The 25237-nt window shown below is 34.8% G+C and overlaps 1 protein-coding gene across 1 annotated transcript in view; it reads right to left on the bottom strand.

Moving 5' to 3' along the window:
* The window catches only part of LOC123566429 (uncharacterized), a 47655-nt gene extending 22679 nt beyond the window's left edge, over positions 1-24976 (bottom strand). Inside the window, exons 1-5 of the mRNA XM_045360485.2 lie at positions 24792-24976; positions 17596-17673; positions 8729-12929; positions 6228-6388; positions 3697-3819 (exon numbers count right to left, since the gene is read on the bottom strand). Coding sequence (XP_045216420.2) covers positions 3697-3819; positions 6228-6388; positions 8729-12929; positions 17596-17647 — 4537 coding nt within the window. The 5' untranslated portion in view covers positions 17648-17673; positions 24792-24976. The remainder of the gene's footprint in view (positions 1-3696; positions 3820-6227; positions 6389-8728; positions 12930-17595; positions 17674-24791) is intronic.
* Positions 24977-25237: the final 261 nt, after the last annotated feature.

Below are 25237 nucleotides of genomic sequence, written 5' to 3'. Positions count from 1 at the left end.
ATTCATTCTTCTGAAAACAAATCATAGACCTGTCTTCGATCTGACGCTTTATGGTTTAATAATGCAGAAATAATGAATAAATTGCCGCAGAAACGCTTCAAAACAATGTTGCCTTAAAATGACGTCATTGACGTCATGACGTTACGTGTCAGTTACCGCGCAAAATTAACAGCTTTTATCTTGAAAGTACGTAATTCTGTGCATTTTCTTTATTCAAACTATTTTCAAATAACCATTATTTGCTGAAATATTTTTTATGAGTCTTTTGCTCTGAATAATAATCAATATTTTGCTTCTTTTATGTAGTTATATTGAAATGTTATGCGGAATGTAAGAAAATGGATGATGGTAACCAATGTTATTTGGAATATAGTTGGGTGAGAGGTTACTTGTTACGGCCATTTTCAAATAAAAAATCTAGCAGTTTGATTTGTAATACCTATTTTACAGGTTCCGTTGATAATTTGTTATTTATATACTAAAACTAAGATCTAAAATTGTTCACATTTCAGTAGAAAATTGTGGTTTCTTGAATTGAATTGATGTTACCATGGAAACGAAGCCCGTGACCTATGTATCTAAATGTAAAATTCAAAAGCGTTGACACTAGTCTATTTAAGAAACACAGCTTCGGCTTTTTATTTTCATTTCAACAATATCCATGAGAATAATAGTAGCATGCTGAACGATTTTTCCATGAAAAATGCCAGACGAGGGGTACTGCTGTAAGTATTCTAAGCTTAGAAATTTGTTTGAATAAATGCAGATAACACGAAAATATAACTTACGTTAGAAATAATATGTTTTAAAGCTACATCAACTAGAAAGATAATCTTATTCAATATTATTTTATAAGAAATTACGACAAAAAGCAAGATGTAAGCCATTTTAAACATCTCCGTTGCCATGGTTACTTTAAACTTTAAGAAAAATAGGGTACCATGTATAGTGCTTGGTATTTTGCTAATAATATTACCCAAATATTCCATGTTGGTCATTAACAGAATGGCACTGAAGCCGTCGAAAACTCCTATTTTTATACATAGTTGTTTAAATCTGAGAGAAAATGCGTTACCATGGAAACACGAGCCCCGCGACATATACATTTTAAGCTTATCTTAGAAAGCTAACGTGCATACTAGTAAAATTATAGATTATGTTGACTTCTACGGATATCAATGAAACTAAAATACACCGAAAAGTGTTAAATATCCGTATTTTCCTTCTTCTTTCAATATGAAATACCTTTGGATGGTCATGTTCTTCAAACCTGGATTAAAATTGAACTTGAAGGGACAGAGACAAACGAAACTGAGATTTTAGCAGTTAAAACTTCATATTACACGAAATACAAAAAGATGCTGCGGTTCAACTAATTTGAATTTACCCTTGTAACAAGGTAACCTACCTCCTTAAGCTGAAATTACATGCAGATAAGTAGGCAAGTTTATAAAATTGTTGTTACCTCCCTTTGCCTATCTTGGTTGATTTTTTTATTTTTTATTTTGTTGGGTTTAACGTCGCACCGACACAATTTTAGGTCATATGGCGACTTTCCAGCTTTAATGGTGGAGGAAGACCCCAGGTGCCCCTCCGTGCACTATTTCATCACGAGCGGGCACCTGGGTAGAACCACCGACCTTCCGTAAGCCAGCTGGATGGCTTCCTCACGTGAAGAATTCTACGCCCCAAATGAGGTTTCGAACCCACATCGATGAGGGGCAAATGGTCTGAAGTCAACGACTCTAACCACTCGGCCACAGAGGCCCCTATCTTGGTTGACCAAGATAGATTAGAAATAAATGAATTCCCAAGATATACACAGTTTAAAAATCTTGCCTTTTGATTAAAATTGTTAAAATATCTCAATATCTTATAATCAAAGGCAAATGTAAAATTAGAAATTCTATTGACATTTTAAGTAATATTCAGCTTTTTTTAATATTTTCATGTTAAAAGGGGTAATTAAGAAATTTTATGAAACAAAATAAAATATATATTTCTAACAGGGATCTAACTCTGTGTAATGGGTCCTTTTGTTCCTTAAATATATATCCATCTGAATATAGCAGAAGTGATAACTTTCATAAAATGTTGCTTAAATTAACGTAACTAACTGAGAAACTTCCATACCACCTTGCTTTCATTTTAGAAAGTAACAAATCTTGAAATGCAAAAACTTGGTAACAACTTCCTACATCATACTAGGACCCTATTTATCTACATCATTATATGAGCCGCACCCTGAGAAAACCAACATAGTGGCTTTGCGACCAGCATGGATCCAGACCAGCCTGCGCATCCGCGCAGTCTGGTCAGGATCCATGCTGTTCGCTTTCAAAGTCTATTGCAATTAGAGAAACTGTTAGCGAACAGCATGGATCCTGACCAGACTGTGCAGATGCACAGGCTGGTCTGGATCCATGCTTGTCGCAAAGCCACTATGTTGGTTTTCTCAGGGTGCGGCTCAATTATGTGCATTAGCATACTAAAAAGCAAGCCTTGTTATCAAATGTTAGATTAACAAATTTCCATGAGCCAAAGTACATGCCAGGACCTCTTATATATGCCTGTTATCTACATTTTTTTGAAGAACACAGTCAGCACTAAATATAAACAAGAGGGTCATGATGACCCTGGATCGCTCACCTGAGTAATATGAGCTACATGTTTCAAATGTCAAAATGATGATAAAATATTAAGAAAGTCAGTAGGTCACATTCATGGTCAATGAAATTCAGTTTTACAATTTGTGTGCAAAACTGTGTATGTCATCAAAATTTCAAGGCTGTATCTTAAAAAACAAGAAAGTAGGTCAGTAGGTCAAGATCACAGTCAAGTGACATCATATTACTTGGAGTCATCAGGTAATTATAATTAAACAGTCTTGGAAATAGGATCAGATGATTTTTTAAGTATTTTTCCTATATAACTCACATAATAACTAAGTGACCCCAGGGCGGGGCCTCTTTTAACCCCATGGGCATAATTTGAACAATTTTGGTAGAGGACCACTAGATGATGCTACAAACCAGATATCAAAGCCCTAGGCCCTGTGGTTTTGGACAAGAAGCTAGATTTTTAAAGTTTTTCCTTTCGGTTGCCATGGCAACCAGAGTTCTGCATGGAATTCAATTCTTTGAAAAATTTTGAAAGGGGGCCACCCAAGGATCATTCCTGTGAAGTTTGGTGTAATTCTGCCCAGTGGTTTTCAAGAAGAAGATTTTTTTAGAAATTGCTGACGGACGACGCACAACTGACGGCGGACGACTGACGACAGACAACGGACATCAAGCAGTTACAATAGCTCACCTTGTCACTTCGTGACAGGTGAGCTAAAAAAAGAAAAATGGGGGTCAAAGTTGATGCAAGAAAAACTATTTTCTGTCAGTCAAAATCAGATCAAACTTGCAGTAATGGTGTATAACCAAAGTTTCCATAATGAGTTTCACACTATCATCATTTCATGATGAAAATTCTTCAAAAATGTCCAGCAAAACCCTGTAAAGTGATAACAGCAATATGTTGCAAAAGGAAGATGTACTACAGAGTATGAATACTGGAAACTATTTTAATCCTCCAATATAAGTAGACTACCCTTTTTTGTACTGTCTTGCTAATTAGTGAATGCATACCAATATTTTATTGTGCTTCTGATAAAGAAAATGAAATAATATTTAATTATTATAAATGAACCTGTCAAAAATTCTGGAATGAAATCTTTAACTTGTTGCCATGGTAACCCCTGCATGCTAGCAGATACATCCACGCAAAGGACAGTGCATCGGTAAGTGGGTGGTATCTTTGTACTATTTAGACCTGAAATAGAAAATATAACTGCATGATAAGAAAAATATGAATAAGTGAGAGAATTTCTTCGAAAATTACAAAATGTACAGTTATATGAAAATGAGAAAGATTATAAATTAGTAAAAGTAAACAATCCTTTTCCATTACAAATGAAATTCTTTTTACTTTCTATTATACAAAAGAAAGTTTTTGTATCTCCTGGAACGTTAAAAGTTTGTTATCTCCCCTTAAAAGAAACATTAACAAGAGCACTATTATGGGGAGCAAAATACACAAAAAGCAATATTCCTCTCAAGTTTGGGTCATTAAATTCAGATGGGCAATCTGCATATCCAGTTTGAGGGTCGTAGATCATGGCATCCAAAAATACTGAGAGGAAACAGTTTATTGACACTTTGACCTTGAACTTTGTCCCACTGATCTAAAAATAGTAAGTCATTCAATACCCGATGAGCCATGTGCATGCTAAGTTTAAAGACCATAGATTAATAGATTCCGTACAAACTGAGCAGAATCTGGTTCTGTGTACAAAACTTCACTGTGATCTTGACCTTTAACACACTAACCTCAAATCTGTAAGTGTCATGCACTACCAATGAGAAATGTGCTTCGAAGATTGTAGGTCAACATTTTTACGAAATACTGCATGGTAATGGTTTTTGTACTACCTTGACCTTTAGCAAACTTCAACATCATTAGGGGTAGTTAGGGGTAATTCTCTGCCCATTAGCAATTTGCACATAAAGTTTCAGAATCATAGGTAAAAAATGCAGAAAGGAAATTGCTTACAGACAGACAAACATAATACATCTCTTCAGGCATATAATAACAACTTGTAGACTCCAAATGTTTCTTGTAAACAGCAAATTTAAATATGTTTTGTATTCATTGTAACTATATATTGTTATCACAGTCATGTAGAGACCAGACTAAGTAACTTTTCTCTAAATAAGTATGGGTCATCTTTTCGGTGAAAGAAATGAAAAGACTGCATTACATATATCACAACAAGAGGGTCATGATGACCCTATATCGCTTATCTGTTAAACATGGCCTTGGAATCAAGATAAACATTCTGACCACGTTTCATGAAGATAGGGTCATAAATGTGGCTTTTACAGTGTTAACAAGCTTTTCCTTTGATTTGAGCAGGTGACCTAATTATTGACCCTACATGACCCAGTTTCAATCATGGCCTAGGAATCATCAAGATAAATATTCTGACCAAGTTTCATGAAGATAGGGTCATAAATGTGGCTTCTACAAAGTTAATAAGCTTTCCCTTTGATTTGACCGGATGACCTAGTTTTTGACCCAATATGACCAGTTTTAAACTTGGCATAGAAATCAACAAGATAAACACTCTGACCAAGTACAGGAAGATATGCTCATAAATGTGGCCTCTAGAGTGTTAACAAGCTTTTCTTTTGATTTGATCTGGTAACTTAGTTTTTGACCCCACATGACCCAGTTTCTAACTTGACCTAGAGATCATCGAGATAAACATTCTATACAAGTTTGTATCATATCAAAACATAAATGAAACCTCTATATGGCTGCAAGGGCCAAAACAAAAACATTTCTAGAATCCATGATGGAATCTACTGTGACTTACGTGGTGTGTAAGTTTGGTTAAAATCGAATGTAAAATGTCACTTCTATCGTGTTCACAAGGTAAAAATTAACAAATTTTGACTCTTTCTGGGGTCAATCAGGGGCCGTAACTCCAGAACCTATGATTGGATCTGACGTATTCATCATGGAATCCAAGATCAACAGTATTATTATTAAAGATATTTTGGAAGTTTTTATCAAATCAAACCATAAATGAGCGGACAAGGCTAAATTCGCAGTTTTTTTGAGAAATTCAAGGGCCATAATCCAAGAGTGCCTGGTGCGATTCGGGTGGTTATCAAACTTGGCTGAAATATTATGCCCACAAACATTGTCAGCAAGTTTGGTGAAGATCGGATGAAAAGTGTTTGACAAGGCAAAATTCGCAGTTTTTCGAGTAATTCAAGGAATAATCGAAGAGTGCCTGGGGCAATCTGGGTGGTTATCAAACATAGTCAAGATATTATACCCACAAACATTGTCAGCAAGTTTGGTGAAGATCAGATGCAAACTGTTTGACTTAGAGAGTGGACATGCTTTTGACACCAAGCGAGCCACCCGCTGGCCCGCCCACCACAGGTGTTCACATAATACACCCCACTCTTTCAGTGACAGGCGTATAAAAATGGAGTCAAATTTTGAAAGAACTTTCTGAATGACGCCATTTTGATTTTTTTTGTAAATGACCTCAGATTGTGCGTGCAATTTCAAGGAAAGAGATATCATTACGCCAATGCTGTTTATACAAAAATAAACGCTTTCCATACAATATAATATCATGAATGTAAATATTAAAGATTTACATTTGGTTTTTTCCTCTTCAAGGACTGGGTTCCAGATGTCATTGAGCTTAACCACTTCCATGCTATCATCATCAGTGTTAGGAACTGGAGTGGATGACCTTGAACTTTGTAGAGAAACACTGCTGCTTGACACACTACTTGCATCATACTCGTGTACTATCCTAGACAGAGAAAATGTATTGTGAGAGACAATCATTCTTATTTTGTGATGATGATGATGAGGCAGTTAAATGGCACTAAAGATTTTATTCATGTACTGAAAATTATTCACTGCATAATTACCTATCAATACAAATATGTGTTATATAATCTAATTTTCACTAAAAATTATGACATGAAATTATTTTTTTTGGCATTTGATGCTACAAACTGCATGTCACTGGAAAATCTGCATGGACTATCTTACTTGAGTTAATAAAAAGCAATGATGTTCTGTTGTATCTATGTAAAAATGGTTAAATTAGGTTCTGAATTAATTCTTAATGTTATTTAGGAGTCACAGACATCAAGTCCGGAGCCATCATTTTTCAAGCACTTTGTGGTGAAAGTCAATGTTTTGTACTACAATATAACAGTTAGCAATCGCAATCACTTCGAGCACTTGTGCTCAGATGAGCAAAATTGGACCACATCATATATATAATAAATTAACTGATCATTATTTTTAAGTACTGCAGAAAAACAGTGTTAAATTAAAACAAAATAAACCATTAAATTACTATTATACAAATTGCACAAATATAACAGGAGCATTGCAATATTAGCAGGTAGTTATCTGTGTATTTAAATTACCAATTGGTAAAAATCCTTCATTGTTCAGAAACGAAAGAATTAAGTGGCTTTCAAAGTTTGAATTTAAACACTGTAAATTTGAAGAGGAAATATTTTTAGAACCACATCATCAATCTTTTATCCATGTTATCTGTGAAACACGTATGATTATGTTTAAGTGGAAACCCAATTAGTGAAAAAGGAAATTTATTCTTAAAAACTGCTTAAATGAATATTAAAACTTATTTCACTTATCAATAATACAGTCCAGTATAATCTCAATAAATAGCACCCCTGAGCAGCAAACACCTTCCTACAAATAAAAATATTTTCTTCCCTTTAGACCAGTTTATCAAATTACTGGCTCCAATGTAACATTCATATAACAAACAATTTTCAGTGTTCTTATGGATCCCCATATGCTGGTTGCACTGAACGAGCATGTATCTGAGTAGAACCAATGACTTTTCATAAGCCAGCTGGCTTCCTCACATGAGGTTGTACTGACTGTGTAACCTCTATTAACATTTGGATCAGTTTTCTTACAAGCAAGTTCTTATCCTGCCACTAATCTTATATTTTTTTTAAATCTTGTGATACTGTAAAATCATTTAATTTTGTGGGCATGAAATTTCGTTGTTTTGGTCAAAACTGCAATTTTGTGGGGATATGAATTCGTGGATTTCAACTTTTGAACATAAAATAAATGGGAATTTTACTTGTTCCTTGGGATTAAATTTCGTGGATTGACTCAACTACAAAATCCACGAAAATTAGTCCCCCATGAATATTAATGATTTCACAGTATACCAATTTCTAAAGTTGTGTTCTGCATTTATCAAATTAGTCTACAAAATAAAATGTAAAATAATATGGTTCAATGGTAAATTCAAAAACAACAACATTCTAAAGTAAGCCAGTCATCCAGGCTTGTGGCACAAAACCAAGATATTATGTCAACAGTCAATTTTCAGTGCTGACTGGCAAATGAAGCTATTTTACTCACATCTTAAAAAAAATCCCCTTTTACCCTATCGTGATCTTTTAAAAATATCTTTTACTTTATATCTTTCATGTAAGGAATAGCTATAAAAAAATTTGTTCTACACCCGCTTTAATCAACAAGGTTTCAGATTAAAAAATTTTTACATAATTTTTTCAAAAGTTAAATCTTGCTTTCAACTGTAAATAGAAAGTAAATGCGGGAGTTTTTATAAAAAACCTTTGTGCTGCATGTAAAATGAGCTTTCTAATTTCTACTTTGAGACACACAGTAAAACAAATAATGAAAAAGAATTAGAATTTAAGGAGGGAGTCGGTTGTACAATATACTGTCAAAATATGTAAAAGATTTTTTCTAGAAATTTCTGTATTTAAAAGTTTTAAATCCATTTGATGTTTATAGATAATAGAGTTCCACTATAGCAGGTGCTACCTGGGGGCATGAAGGGTTTTGAACATTTCATTACCTCTCATGAACAGATGCAGTCAAACCGAGTGCTTTTATTTTGCTTGGTTGCGTTCTATGCTTCAAAAAAGTCTTCTTATAGATTTCATTCTGGAGGAGCTCTTTATAATGATCTAAATAACTGTTCAAAACTATTGATTTAACTTGTGGTGTACAAAAAATAAGTCTAAATAAAATTTCAGTAAATATCTAGGCTAAAACTTCATAATGAAACATACCGAAATAAGCAAAAGGAGTTCCCTTAAGTCTTTGTAACATTTACCTTTCTGCTGCTTGCCTTTCAAGACTTCTCCTTAGCATGCTTTCAGAATCAGAGTCGTTTGAACTGCTTTTATTTGAGTCATCAGTGACAGTCATGTTTTGACTAGCAGATTCTGACTGGTTTCCAAGATCACTGAAGTCTATGTTCCTGTCAAAACTATCATAGAAGCTTGAAGCAAAATCAGACTTTGCATTCTCCGGTCTTCTAGGACGTCTATCATTACGACGCCTTACAGGACGTTGTCTTGAGCCGTCCCTTTTTTGTGTCATCTTTTCTAAAAATCCACCTATTCCACCTCTCTTCTCATGTAACTGCTTCATCAATTCCTCAGGTGGTAATGAAAAGTCTACATCTGATGACAAGAATTCACTTAATAAATTCCCTGGAATTGTTAATTCAGAATGCATAGATCCTATTCTTCCTCCAGAAAGAAAAGAACCTATATTTTCTATAGAAGAAAAAGATCCAGCACTATCTTGTGAGGAGGAGGATCTTCCTCCTCTTATAACAGTAAAAATTCCAGATCCATCACTAGATGGAATGTGTATCACCTCCTCATCCACTTCCCTTTCATTTACATTACTTTTATCAAATTTTACCTTCTCTTTTACATTTGAAACATATCCTGTTTGAGTTTTGACACCTGTTTCAGCCTCCTCTTCTTCATCACTAGAAATTTCAACAAATCTATTATCAACATCAATTCCTGTAAGCTTCCTTCTCAACACACTTGCCAAATGCTTTTTCATGTCTTCATTATATTCACATTTCAATGTATATGTATCAATCTCATTTACTCGAGCATTTAAATCATCAACCAAACTTTTATTCTGTTGACTTGAAATATCCGCTTGAGTCATTTCAAAATTTTTCAGTTGTTCCTTTAGCTTTTCATGATCTTCAACCATTCCAGTTTCAACATCTGCTTGTTCAGACAAAAATCCCGAATCACCAAGTTTTTGAACTCCAGAAGTTTCGGATATATTCAATTTTTCAACTTGGTTTTCACAAGATTCAGTAGCAATTTTGTCCTCTTCATGCAAAGATAGCAAATTTTCCCTATTTCTGTTTGTTATATCATCTTTTATATTATTTTCAACTGGAAAATCAGGTACTTCTGGTTTCAATAACAATCTCTCATTTTCGATTTGAAAATCTACTTCCTGTAAAATAATACTGTTTTTTATATCACCTGCACTTGAATTTATTTCCCTGGTAATATTACCAGATATTTTATTTCCTGTACTGTCAACCACAGGACACGAAATTGATAATACATCTTCCTTATCACTGTTAGAACAACTCACAACTTCATCTACCTCATGTGCCTTGCTTTCTTCATATATGTCCTTTGCAAATGACCTATCTAAATCAGTAAAATCTGAATTTTCATCAGATTCATTACCAGAAATTACATTTCCATCACTTTCCATTTCATGCTCGAAAAAATTTTCATTTTCAAAAGAATCCTCTATATTTTCATCTTCATATTTTTGTTGAACATTTTCAACAGGAAGATCTTTTGCTTTCCCTTCACCAGCCAAATCACACTGAAAATTGTTTTCATCATCTTCAACTTTGACTGAATCAGTTTTTTCTTCATTATTCATTGCATCGGAATCTCCTTTATATGAACCTATTGGTGGATCTTCATTTTTGTATAAGTTTGTAACTCTGGTTTTTGAAATGATCTCTTCTTCTGGCATATCAGATTTCAGTTTATCATCAAGCACATCATGAGCATAACTGCTATTCTGTTGCCAATCACTTTCTTGTGAATTCAATGCTGCATGAAATGAAGAACCTTCTGAGCTATTCAAAGTTTGCACATGATTACCATCAGAGTGTCTGTGGTGGGCATTATTTTCCTCAAAATGTGATTTATCGTCCTCTTTTTGGTTATAACCATTATTTCCTGAATTTCTTCCTGAATTAAAACCACTGTCTTGACTCCCAGTAAACTCAGAATTAAAGTCACTGTAAAATGCTTGTTTCTCGGGACGATGTTCTGCATTACTCTCTAAATAATCATTATTTTCCAAGTCGGAACTTTCATTCCTGCCTGAACTTACTGATTTTTCATCAGGCATAATTACTTTCACTTTATTTTCATCAAACAGTGTTTTGTTTTCATGACTTTCTTCTACACTATCAAAATCTTCTTTGGTGTCATTTTCATTATTTGAGCTCTCATCACTGTAAGCCTTACCATCGTCTTTTACTGATACTTCATCATCATCACTACACTCATCAAAGTCATTTACCATTATATTTCTACTTGAATCAATACTGCTGGAGAGCTTCTGGCCAGAAAGGTCAATTCCAAATTTCTTTTCAATTGAAAACATCAAAAGTTCACCCTTGTCTTTAGTGTATTCAAACTCTCCATCAAGGTTGTCATTTTCCTTTAAGACTGACTGGCTTTGCTGTGGTCCGAAAAAGCCTTTAAAGGTAGGTAAATCAAACTCAAAGGTAACACGGTTGTCTTCTGAAATGTCAGTTTTATTTGACTTCAACCCTTTAATGAAACATGCTTGTGCACATTTCAAAACTGGCCAGTTGATTTCTTTTTCATTTATTTTCAAATATCTCATGTAACTAAAAGGTGTTCTACTAGCTCTGACAGACATTACAGTCTTAATGCCTGAAAACAAACAAAAACATAAATCTCTTGGTTCCTTACAAATCTCACATATTTCAACTTCTTCCTGTTCATTTATTTTGTCATCAAAGCTCCTTATACCTTTATCCATTTTCTTGCATGGCTTTTCTTCATGGTCAGTTTTTGCAGTTGGCAATGCTAGAATATTTGAACTTGAATTATTTTCAACACATTTTATGTTTTGTTTATCAATTTCTTCTTGGCTTGGTAAAGAGTGGTGGTGTTCACATGCATATGAAAAGGTAGTGGGCTTACTATTTTCTGACAGTTTGTTTTCATTATTATTGTTTACTTCATTTGCTGGTGAAGGAATTACTTGACCTAACACACCATAGCTTGGCTTCATGTTGCCTTCTTTATTTTCTCCCGGTGCTTGAAATTCTTCTGATATACCCTCTGCTAAACTTCCTGTATATAATCCAAAATGATCGTCTACAAAATTCAGACTACCATTTACTTGATCTGGAATATTAGCTTTTATGTCTTCATCAGTTGAATTCTTTACACTTCTGTCCGCTGCTGAAATGGCTTTAAAAGCATCTGCACCTTTTCTTTCTTGTTTTGACACAAAAGTCTCTACAATGTCACTATGCGTTTTGCTTTCTGCATTAGTTAGTGAATTCTGTACATCAGCTCCTTTTTCAATATCATGTGTTATTTCAATGTTCTGATTAACTTTAAACTCCTCCTCCTCATCATCATTATTCTCATTATCATCATCAGGCATTCCATCATAGATACTTCCAAGTCTTTTAGGACCATACCTTTTTGGTGAAGCACCCTTACTTTTGTCCGGTAGAAAAATCACATTTGTGAAAATAGTTTGACGGAGAGTACTACTTGCACAATCAGTGTCAGCCAAATCACACTTACATCTATTGTCTTCATTCTCAAAAGTCACCTTTTTCTTTAAATGTCCTCCTGAATCAAAATGCATTGGTAATTGATAGTTTTCATTTGCTTCTTTTATATCCTTTAACTTAACCGACTCAATTCTGTCATATCTACAATCTACAGTAAACTTTTCTGTACCAGAAACACTGTCACAATTACTGAATTCAGCATTATCTCGAGAATTTGGGTTACCAGCTCTCTCTACATGTTCTCTGATTGCATCCATTCCATTACTGTCAAATTCCTTGTGTTTTTCTGGACATTGCTTGTCTATACTACTTGACTGATAAGGAATTTTACAGGAAACACAGGGATCTTCTCCAAGATTCACAGAAATATTGAACTGTGTACTAGTTTCTTTTGAATAATTAGAATTTCCCTGAGGCTTAGAAATCAACATTTCTTGTGTTTCTGTTTGTCTTTTGTCCTCTGGATGCAAAGAAACATCCAGTACTGGGGTCTCCTCTCCAGGAAGCCCTGTCATCACACTAAGATCTGACTCTTCAACTGAATGCTCTTCAGTTATGGAGGGTGAAGTTGTCTGTATTTCCTGTGTAAAACTTCCTGTCTCCATATCCACTGAAGTGCCTTCATCATATGACTTAGAGGACTCAGATTTTGGTGAATGCTGATGTTGTTCATTGTCTGTAACAATAGAAGCACAGAATAAATCCATAAATCATTACAGAAAGGTAATTAAAACTTTTTTTTGCAGAAATCAAAGCACAGCTTCTTTAAATCAAGTCAGTTCACTAGTAAAAGCCAAAGGCAAGTTAAGTTCTCCTTTTAAGGATATTTTGGTAGTATTTATCTATGTTTAATCACATCTATTAAATTATATGCAAAACATGCAAATTCAGAGAATTTTAATATCCATTGCCGAATAAGTTGTTTTTTGAATGAGGGGATTATATTGAAAGGTATTTAACTTCCAGATATATTCAAGTTATGTACAAACGGAATATGCAATGACTTGTTGGTTCCTATTTTTAACAAGATCAAGGGAAAAAACTGCTCTATAGTGATCTATATTTGTATTAAGTTTCATGAAGATCAATCAATGGGTTACTTCGTTATGTGTGAATTTATGAATTTTAAAACAATTAAAGGGCAATAAGTCTGCATTTACTGAAGAGATCCTGATGAAAGATATTCATACACTGCTGCCATATAGTGATCTGTATTTGTGTTAAATTTCATGGAGACCCATCAATGGATTACTTTGTTATGTGGGAATTTATGAACTGTAAAATATTTTAAAGAGCAATAACTTTGCCTAATAAAGTGATCCTGACACAACTGCACATGCATCACCACCCAAAAGTGATATACAATGATGTAAAAAAAGTTCTTGAGCTACTTAGATACAGTCAAAAATCCATATTTTTACCAAATCAAGAGAAAAACTCTGCTTATCTGGGTCAAGGATTATACTAAATGTGAGCAAAGGTTATGTGCTGATTAATCATTATGTGAGGTTTGGTGATTCTAATCAAAATACTTCTTGATTTTTTTTTTACCAAATCAATGGGGAAAACTCAACTTTGACTGGGCCAAGGGGGATAATACAATATGTGAGCAAATTCTAAGCATTTTCAACTTACATGTTCAGTCGAAACTCGGTATCTCGAATTTCAAGGGACTGTGCTTTTTATTTCGAGATAACCGAAATTCGAGTTATGAGGAGGGACGTATATGGACTAAATGATAAAAAAAAGTTGGTTCCAACACCTTTTTAATTACCTGCTATTGGGCACACTATAAATTTAATATACATATAATGTACATATTACGAAAAGATTTAATAAAAAATAAAAACTGTTTCCTTGATGCCGTGTCGAGGAATAAAAATTAAACTAACCTCAAATGATTTTCAGTCAAGTTTCCTTTTTGTACCACGTTTCTCTCCCGGATGATTGACAGCATTTCGATCTGATATTTTGAAAGAATGATGCTTTCCCCCAAGAATTTATTTTTTTATACAGTCTCATTGCCATTACCTCTAATTAATCCTTACTAAAGATTGCAACTGTTCAAACTAATTTAAATTCATTAGTTTAAATTAAAAGAAGTTTCCGTAATGTCTCAAAAACAAATGACAGCTGATTAAAGAAATCTAATGTTTACATCAAACAATCATCATTATGGCGCGTGCAAACAAGTATGACATCATTCTCATTTTGATAATCACCTCACCTTTGATATATCGGTATCTTGGCTTTCTTAGGCAATAAACATGGACACGTGTTGAAAACAAACCACCTTCACAATGAGATGTGTGAAATTTTATCGCAAATTTTTCTCACTTCGACTTACCGAGTTTACAATGCACTTTAATTCTATTGACGGGACTGAAAATCCCTTTCAACACAACTGGAGTTTCGGTAAGTCAAATTTTGACGTAACCGGAGTTGAATTACATATATAAAGAAGGAATTTTGACGGGACTTGAAAATTTCTTCGACTTAAGCGGAATTTCGAGGTAAGCGAGTTTGAGATACTGAGTTTCGACTGTATTTCTAAAGAATCAAGGGGAAAAACTCTGTCTTTACTGGGTCAAGGGAGATAAAATAACATGTGAGGAATTAATAATTGTGAGATTTGGTGATTAAATACGCATCTGAGTTATGGGGATTGTTACCACATATGCAGATGATAATGATAAAGATACGTTTTAAGTTTCAAGTTTTTATCTTATATTGTACGAAAGTTACATCCAGAAAGCGAAGATTGCCAAAAAGCTTTTAAGTATGAAAGGGGCAAAATTCTGTCAAAAATACAATTAGAGTCATGGGGATTGTAACCACACATGCAGATGATGATTATAAAGAAACATTTTAAATATCAAGTAATTATCTTTTAAAGTACAAAAGATATGTCTATAAACGAAGCTTTCAAAAAAATTTAACATGAAAATAATTCCAAGTATAACAACTTTGTGACCTTGACCTTGGGTATAATGGGTCCAGCCCCTGCACATACTTTATTTGTATGCTGGACAATGTTTATTTGAACTTACAGTAAGATATAAGCAATAGTAACAAATACATGACAGAAAAACAAAGGTTGCCAAAAAACTTTAACCTTAAAAATAAACTAAGTATAACACATTGGTGACCTTGACCTTGGATATAATGGGCTAAGACCCTGCACATACTTTGTTTATATGATGGACAATGTTTATGTGAACTTACAGTAAGATGTAAGCAATAGTAACAAAGATATGACAGAAAAACAAAGGTTGCTGAAAAACTAAAAGTATAACACCTTGGTGACCTTGACCTTGGGTATAATGGGCCCAGCCCCTGCATATACTTTGTTTGTATGCTGGACAATGCTTATGTGAAGTTACAGTAAGATATAAGCAATAGTAACAAAGATATGACAGAAAATCAAAGGTTGCCGAAAAACTTTAACCAAGAAAGCTCACGCCGACGCTGACACCAGGACAAGTAGAATAGCTCCCCTATTCTCTGAATAGTGGAGCTAAAAAACAACAGAAGATAAGTCAGGTCTCCTTGACCTTGACCTCTGAGCATCTGACTGCCCCCATCCCCAACCAAAAACAAGAGCTGTCTGTAAGACAGCCAAGCTCGACTGTTCGAAATATTGTCCCAGAAGCAGGAAAATATTACCCAAAATGTTAAATATCAAGAGTTTTAAGTTCAAAAGGGGACATAATTTGACCAAAATACATATCAGAGTTATGGGACTTGATGCTATCAAGTAGTTTTATAACCCCGAAGGCATGTGTGAAGTTTCAATTCAATATCTGCATTAGTTTTGGAGATAGTAACTTGCATGTAAAACTTTAACCAGAATATTTTAAATCCAAAAGGGGACATAATTGGCCAAAAATACATGTCAGAATTATAGGACTTGACCCAGTGAGGTTGGTAATTGATCTAGAAAATGAAAAAATAAGTTTCAAATCTATATGCCTTTAAGTAATAGCTGTATGTACTTGCACGCAAAACTTTAACCAGAATTTTCTAAGTCCAAAGGGGGCATAATTTGGCTAAAATGAAGGTCAGAGTTATGGGACTTGAAGCTATCAACTAGTTTTATAACCCCAAAGACACATGTGAAGTTTCAATTCAATATCTGCATTAGCTTTGGAGATAGTAACTTGCATGTAAAATTTTAACCAGGATTTTCTAAGTCCAAAAGGGGGCATAATATGCCCAAAATACATGTCACAGTTATGGGTCTTGGCCCAGTGAGGTTGGTAATTGATCTAAAAAAAGAAAAATTAAGTTTAAAATCTATATGCCTTTTGGTAATAGCTGTATGTACTTGCACGCAAAACTTTAACCAGGATTTTCCAAAAGGGGGCATAATTTGGCCAAAATGAAGGTCAGAGTTATAGGACTTGGTGCTATCAACTAGTTTTATAACCCCAAAGACACATGTGAAGTTTCAATTCAATATCTGTATTAGTTTTGGAGATAGTATTTTACTTGCATGTAAAACTTTAACCAGAATTTTCTAAGTCCAAAAGGGGACATAATTTGCTCAAAATACATGTCAGAGTTATGGAACTTGAACCAGTGAGGTTGGTAATTGATCTAGAAAAAGAAAACATAAGTTTCAAAGCTATATGCCTTTAAATGATAGCTGTATGTACTTGCATACAAAAACTTAACGAAGGTGTGACGTACGTACACCGACGCCAGGGTGAGTAGAATAGCTCGATAGTCGAGCTAACAAGAAACTTTCCTCTAGTGGTATTTAAGTCATTGTGTAAAGTTTGAAAGCCATAGTTACTACACTTTATGACTTAACTGTTCAGAAACTATTTTTAGCCTTCAAACTACTGACCCCAAAACAAGTAGGGTCCTTTTCAAGTGGTGCTAAGCCATTGGGTAAAGTTTGAAGGTGGTTGCCATTATACTTTCACACTTTAGGGTTAGAATGAAACAAAATTAACCAGAAATTAAGTCTTGTCTCTGTGACCTTGACCTCTGAAACACTACCCCCCAAGATCAATAGGGACCTTCTATAAGAAATACTTGATCATTGCATAGAGTTTGAAAGTCATTGCTGATATACTTTATTAATAAGATCCATTTAGCAGTTTATGAGATGAAATTGCTCTATTAGGCTCTACTCAAGAAAAAGATGATGTTGAACAAGCAATAATTAGTATGCAAAACTACCTACAGAACTAAACCTTCCTCTAAAGTTTTGCTGAAATCGAACCCAGAAGTGTAGACAAAGTTTTTTGACCGACAAACATATAAGGCAATATATGACAAATAAATATATCTCTGCGCAAATGACAGGGATGGCGTAGGATGCATACAGTTACCTTCATTTGTTGAAGCTCTTTTATGTTTATCTTTAGACTGCTGACCTCCCATTTCTCATTCTTTTAAACAGACATTACCTGAAAAATGAAAATAAGTGTTTAACAAGGACACCGCCTTGTGGGTGCAGATGCTCATCAGTATAATAGAAATTTGTCCAGCCCCTGTGTTTTTATAATATTTTCTAAGCCCAAAAGGGGCCATAATTCTTGCAAAAAGCAGGATGCAGTTATGTTTCTTGCTGTGCATAGTCAGCTTTTGATGATGAACAAAAGCTGCAAGTCTTAAAGCAAAAGCTTTGATAGTTTAGGAGAAAAGCTAACCTAAAACTTAACCAAGAATCCAAATCTGATTTTCTAAGTCCAAAAGGGGCCATAATTCTTGCAAAAAGCAATGTAGATTACCGTACATGCTGTGCAGAGTCAGCTTTTAATGGCAATAACTGCTCCAAGTTTTAAAGTTTGACCTAAGTCCAAAAGAGGCCAAAATTCTTCCAAAAAGCAGAATGAAGTTATGTTTCTTGCTGTACAGAGTCAGCTATTGATGGTGAACAAGTGTTGCAAGTTTTAAAGCAATAGCTTTGATAGTTTAGGAGAAAAGCTGACCTAAACATAAAACTTAACCAGGCAATGCCAACACCAACACCAATCAAGTGATGACAAAAACTCATCTTTTTTTTTCTTCAAAAAATCAGATAAGCTAAAAATGCATTGAACATATCGACAGCGCCAATCCAAATCCATAAAATGCATTTTAGCATGAAAAATGTTTATTTATTTGCAAAATTTCCCGCTCATTTCTGTCTTTAAGTCACTGTCAATACAAAAAAGTGAAAACCCTGTACGGTATTTGTTTCAATTATGTACATATTAGAAATCATAATGTTTCGCTCTTATAAAATGATGCACTTACAGAGTTTAAATTCGAGGTTTGCATGTTTTCTGCAACTTAAAAGCTTCCATAAACTTTTACAACTCAGTAACATTGTAGGAACCACAAGTTTTGAGATTGTAAGAAGGAGACAAATGCAAACAGTGTAGTAAATTCAAAAACCTTGTGAGTGCATTTAAGCCATATAACTGAAGTTATGATGTGAAGCTCTGTTGAACATAAAACATGATTTGATTTAGTTCTTAACACCTTTCTGATGATGAGTGATGGTGATGACTGATGATATTGAATGACGATAAATGTAGATGAATGAAGATGGTAAAAGCTGATCATCAATTTTGATGAAGAAAGATAGCTGATGATTAATGCTGATGATGCTGATACGGAAGATGAGAAATGGTGATGGATGATGATGATTAACTATGGCAGATTCAAGTGAGTGTTGATAATGATGCTTATAAAGGAGATCAATAATAACTGTGACAATGATCGATGTTGAATTTTTTTTTTTTGTTGCATTTAACGTCGCACCAACACATGATAGGTCATATGGCGACTTTCCAGCTTTAATTGTGGAGGAAGACCCCAGGTGCCCCTCCGTGCATTATTTCATCACGAGCGGGCACCTGGGTAGAACCACCGACCTTCCGTAAGCCAGCTGGATGGCTTCCTCACATGAAGAATTCAACACCCCGAGTGAGGCTCGAACCCACATCGATGAGGGGCAAGTGATTTGAAGTCAGCGACCTTAACCACTCGGCCACGGAGGCCCCTGTGATCGATATTGAAGAATGAAAACTTGCAATTTATGCTGATGATATTTATAAGATGAGTAATGATGATGAATGATGATGGAAGATTTTGGTAACAGGTGATCTGGTGACTGAAATTCTTCAAACCAGTCTGAGATTAAACCAATGGCTGCTCCGCAAAGTATGATTCTTGCATATTAAAAGAACAAAAGTAGAATTCACAGACTGGGCATATTATATGTTGAATAATCAAAGGGCAATATCACATTGAACAAGAGGGCCATGACGGCCCTATATCGCTCACCTGAGTACCATTGCTCAAAATGACATGATCAAGTTTTGACATAGAGCACATAGGCATACACATTAAATATCATCAGGATAAACATTTTCTTGTAACAGTCCCTTTTGACCTAGTCAGGGCCAATTTCCATCCCAAGTTTGAGGGTCCTAGGCTCAAATGCTGCATTTTTGTACTAACATGACTATTCCTCACCCTTGAAGACTTAAATAACATTTAAAACCAATCTCATTAAATGCTGCTGAGATATATTTGTTTACATAAAATAAAGGGAGGTAATTTGTCATAAATTCAGTCAAAAGTTATCTACCTTGATTGTCCGAGTCCATCTGATGGCACAAATGACATTTCAAATCATTATCTTAAATGGTTACCGAGATACACCCATTTTAATTTGAAACAAAGGGAGGTAATCTGACATAAAATCAGAGACTTCATTTATGGTTTGATTTGATACAAACTTCCAAAATATCTTCAACAACAATAAATCTTGGATTCCATTATGAATCTGTCAGATCCAATCGTAGGTTCCAGAGTTATTTTATATCTGATTACCTCCCCTGATTGTAATCAAAATGGATTGATATCAGTAAGTACTTATTGGACTGTAGATAACTATGGACTGATTTTATGTCTATAGCTATCTACCCTGATTGCCTCAGTCAAAATAAAGACAATAATGAAATTTCAAATGAGTTCTATAAATATTTGCCAAGACAAACCCATTTTTATTAAAATCAGGGGAGGTAATCATGCAATAGTATATGCATGTAGAAGATACAGAGTACAAGCCTATACAACAATATATTAGTAAAGTATTCATATCGATAAATGTTCAATCAAGAGTTATCTAATATGACCATTTTTTTTACCATGGAAGACATAAATAACGTTTCAAACTAATCTCATTAGAAGCTGCTTAGGTGTATTCATTTAGATAAAAATTAAAGGGAGGTAATTTGTTATAAATTCAATCGATATGTATTTTCACTGATTGTCCAAGTCCATCTCTTGACATAAATGAAATTTCAGATCAGTATCTTCATTAGTTATGGAGATATACCCATTTTAATTTGAAATAAAGGGAGGTAATTTGACATAAAATCAGTCCATAGTTATCTACAGTCCAATAAGTACTTACTGATATCAATCCATTTTGATTACAATCAGGGGAGGTAATCAGATATAAAATAACTCTTGAACCTACAATTGGACCTGACAGATTCGTAATGGAATCCAAGATTTATTGTTGTTGAAGATATTTTGGAAATTTGTGTCAAATCAAACCATAAATGAAGTCTCTATATGGCTGCAAAAGCCAAAATAGCAAATTTTGGACCTTTCAGGGGCCATAACTCTGGAACTAATGAAGACACCTGGCCAGTTCAAGACAGGAACCAAGATCTTGCGGTGATACAAGTTGTGTGCAAGTTTGGTTAAAATCAAATCATAAATGAAGCTGCTATTGAGCAGACAAGGTCAAAATAGTTAATTTTGGCCTTTTCAGGGGCCATAACTCTGGAACCCATTAAGGGATCTACCGTAGCCAGTTCAAGAAAGGAACCGAGATCTTATGGTGACATAAGTTTTGTGCAAGTTTGATTAAATTCAAATCATAAATGAAGCTGCTATTGTGCAGACAAGGTCAAAATAGCTAATTCTGGCCCTTTCAGGGGGCATCACTCTGGAACCCATAATCAAATCCGGCCAGTTCAAGAAAGGAACCAAGATCTTATGGTGATACAAGTTGTGTGCAAGTTTGGTTAAAATAAAATGAAAAATGAAGCTGCTATTGTGCAGACAAGGTCAAAATAGCTAATTCTGGCCCTTTCAGGGGCCATAACTCTGGAACCCATAAAGGAATCTGGCCAGTTCAAGAAAGAAACCAAGATCTTATGGTGATACAAGTTGTATGCAAGTTTAGTAAAATTCAAATCATAAATAAAGCTGCTATTGTGCAGACAAGGTCAAAATAGCTAATTTTGGCCCTTTCAGGGGCCATAACTCTGAAACCCATAATGGGATCTGGCCAGTTCAAGAAAAGAACCAAGATCTTATAGTGATACAAGTCGTGTGCAAGTTTGGTTAAAATAAAATCATAAATGAAACCACTATCGTGCAGACAAGAAATTGTTGATGGACGCATGGACGCACGGACTGACGATGAACGACGGACGAAGGGTGATCACAAAAGCTCACCTTGTCACTATGTGACAGGTGAGCTAAAAATCATTCCACCGCAACATGAAGAAAATAATGCGCATCTCCTCTTGAAAGTGAAATAGCCTGTGAATTTTCACTGAATTCAAGCCAGTGGTTGCTGAAAATTACTTCAGACTAGGATCCGATGGCACTACAGTTTACTAATGTGGTTGGCATTAAATCTCCCGCATTGAGTGTACGCATGCATTGAATGTATACTATTAAACCTATGTTAAATTTAATCCTAACCTTTAGTCAGTATATTAGTACACTAAATACGTGCGTACATCCAATAGTGGCGATTTAATGTTGCCGTTACTAATGTTGAAAAATTAAAGGGCAATAACTCAGAATCATCAGACCAGATAATATGTGCATCTCCTCTGGGGAGTGAAGTTTCCTATGAAGTTTCAATGAATTCCAGCCAGTGGCTGCTGAGGAATACTCTGGACAAGAAATGGTACTAGAAAGGCAACAGCTCAGTGAAAAATCATCCTATCACAACATGAAGACAATATACATATCTCCTCTTATACGTGAAGCCTCCCATGAAGCTTTGATGAATTCCAATAAATGGTTGCTGAGAAATACTACGGACAAGAAATGTAACTTCAGTATACTAATGCTGAATAATCAAAGGGCAATAACTCAAAGATAAATCACCAATCCAGAACATGAAGATAATACGCACATCTCCTCTTGATAGTGAAGCTTCCCATGAAGTTTGGCTAAATTACAACCAGTGTTTGCTGAAAAATACTCTAGACAAGAATTGTACTATAGTATACTAATGTTGAATAATCAAAGGGCAATAACTCAGTGAAATATCAACAGACTAGAAAACGAAGATAATATGTGCATTTCCTCTTGATAGCTTCCTACCAAGTATGGCTAAATTCCAATCAATAGTTGCTAAGAAATACTCCAGCCATGAATAGTACTATAGTATACAACTGTTGAATAATCAGAGGGCAATAACTCAAAGACAAAGCATCTTACCGGAACATGAAGACAAAATGCACATCTCTTCTTCATACTAAAGCTTCCTATGAAGTTTAGTAGTATATTATAGTACCGTTGAAAAATTAAAGGGCAATAACTCAGTGAAAAATCAACAGACCGGAACATGAAAACAATATGCCTATTTCCCCTTGATAGGTAAGCTTCCTACAAAGTTTCACTAAATTCCAACCAGTGGTTGCTGAGAAAATACTCCAGACAAGAATTGAGGGACCAATGGACAGATCACTGACTACATGCTTCCCCTTTGGGAAGCATAAAAGCACTATATATGTAATGCATATACATGTACAAAAAGCCATAAATCTGTCTTACACAGACTTTCAGGCTGGTATTTCCCTACAACAGTTAACCCATTGTTTTATATACCAAACCTTGTCAAAGTTATGGCTTCAGACCAACGGGCAGATGTATACAATATGGTAACCACTTTGTTCTTTCTATTGTTCTTTTTGGTCATGTAAAAAAATATTAGGCGCATAAAAGAAATGGAATGAACAGAATTACTGGTCTATATTGTTCTTTTAGCCACATAAATATCCTACTGTATGTGCAGGCAGAGAGATGGACAGAAAGACAGACATATGGACAATGCCAACTATATCCCTCTGTCTTAGGTGGGTGATAATGCATGAATATGAAATAAATTACATTCCTATCACACTGTAAGTGTATAGATTTTGAAACATTTATGATAAACTGAACAAAAATCATTAGACATGGGCTACTCTGAATCACCATACTTTTTTCTATTCTATTCTATAGTAACCAGCTGTTTGTTCAAAACTAAGTAAATGTTCCTCAGTTCTCCTTCATCACTCTTAACTAATCACCAGTACTACCTCATTCATTTGAAAATGTCTCTTCTTCAGGTATGTTTGTAAAGCACTGTCAGTGTGTACTTGTTATCATCATCTTTATAATCATCTTACTCTGTGTTACACTGAATAATAGTTTGTTTCACTGTTCAATTTAAAGCAATTAAAAAAGTTAAAGCATTTCTTGTTATTTTATGAAGTTCAAATTTGAATGGTAGCAAAGTAAACATAGCATAAAGAAGCCCATTAAACTTAACTAGTGCCCATACATAGAAATCTAGCTATGGTTAGAAATGAATGAAAGCAACTCATAGTTATTCAGAATACCCACAAATGACTCAAAATAGCCATGTTCATTGAGGTCTGAAAAATTTATACATATTTCATAAAACAGATACCCAATACACCCGCAGTACTTTACTGAATAATGTAAATCAAGGTAAATCAAGAAAGTACACAGGCACACAGCCTACACCAAAGTACCAAAAGCTGCAAGGCAGTGGTTTTTTTGGCCATTTTGGGGGCCGAAATTCAGGCCCGTTCCCCTGTCCTAAAAGCATGTTGTTTTCCCCAATTTCTGAAAAATAAATTACATATCCTGACCAACAAATGCCTTTTTAGATGTACATGATAAATAAATGTAAACTGTACCATTTAAAACACGAGACAATGTGCTTTTAAATCATAATGAAAAATACTGCTAATATCATGACCCAATTTTCCCCCTATTTAAGTGGTTAAGGTACAATTTTCCCCTCCTTTTGGGCCCCGCCACCATTTCCCCAAAACTTAAAAAAAGATACTGCAAGGTATTTTTCCTGTATATTACATTTATATGATATTATCCTGCCGACATCGCTACCTGCTTCAGTTACTAACAGCCCCCTCAAAATTGGGAACCTAGGTCATGTCCAGTAGTATTACATTTGTCCAACATGTTATCAAAAGTGTTCATAAATTTAGAGCTGTGACAATTTGTGCAGGTAGATTGTTCCACGATGATATAATCCTCTGGAAAAGAAATGTTTACGAATGCTCATCTTGCATGATTTTTCTACTTCAAAAGGATGTCCACGAGTGGTAAAAGTATATACTACAGCTCAGTGGAGTTGTGAAACACCGTGAAAGGCCCCCTACTCTTCAAAATTACCAGATATGGCCTCTTTCCTGTACATATCGAAACCTCTTATTTGGATTAAGTAAAATCTACGTACCTGCAGCAGATAGTTGAATGACAATCAAGGAAGCTGCAAAAAAATGGGGAAAAACAACAAATGAAAACGAAACCGAAAGCGGAAGTTAATGTGGTGGAAATGGCGGAGTGTCTATTCGCTGTACTGTTCCGTACATTGTTCCGACTGCATCCCACATCTAGATTCTATCTACTATCTCTCTATCTCTCAGCGCTAAGTTTTAACATGGACATGTAACAATAGTTCAACTCTGTGTGCAGTACTGTATATCTACAACTACACGTAACAGTTCAGAGCAGTCGGCACCTAAAACTGTGATGCAACCAAACTTTATGAAACCTTATGAATTGGCTGCCGTTGCCTCACACGATTACATTATTGTAACGAGTTGTTTAATGGCATTTATAGCACCTCATTGGACAAACTAAGACCTGTCCACCCGTCTTTATAACTGTGAATTCCGGTTA

The sequence above is a fragment of the Mercenaria mercenaria genome, chromosome 8 (genome assembly GCF_021730395.1).
Source record: "Mercenaria mercenaria strain notata chromosome 8, MADL_Memer_1, whole genome shotgun sequence".
In the NCBI taxonomy this organism is placed as follows: Eukaryota; Metazoa; Mollusca; class Bivalvia; order Venerida; family Veneridae; genus Mercenaria; species Mercenaria mercenaria.
The sequence above is the reverse complement of the archived record's forward strand: the minus strand, read 5'-3'. Positions and strand labels throughout refer to the sequence as shown.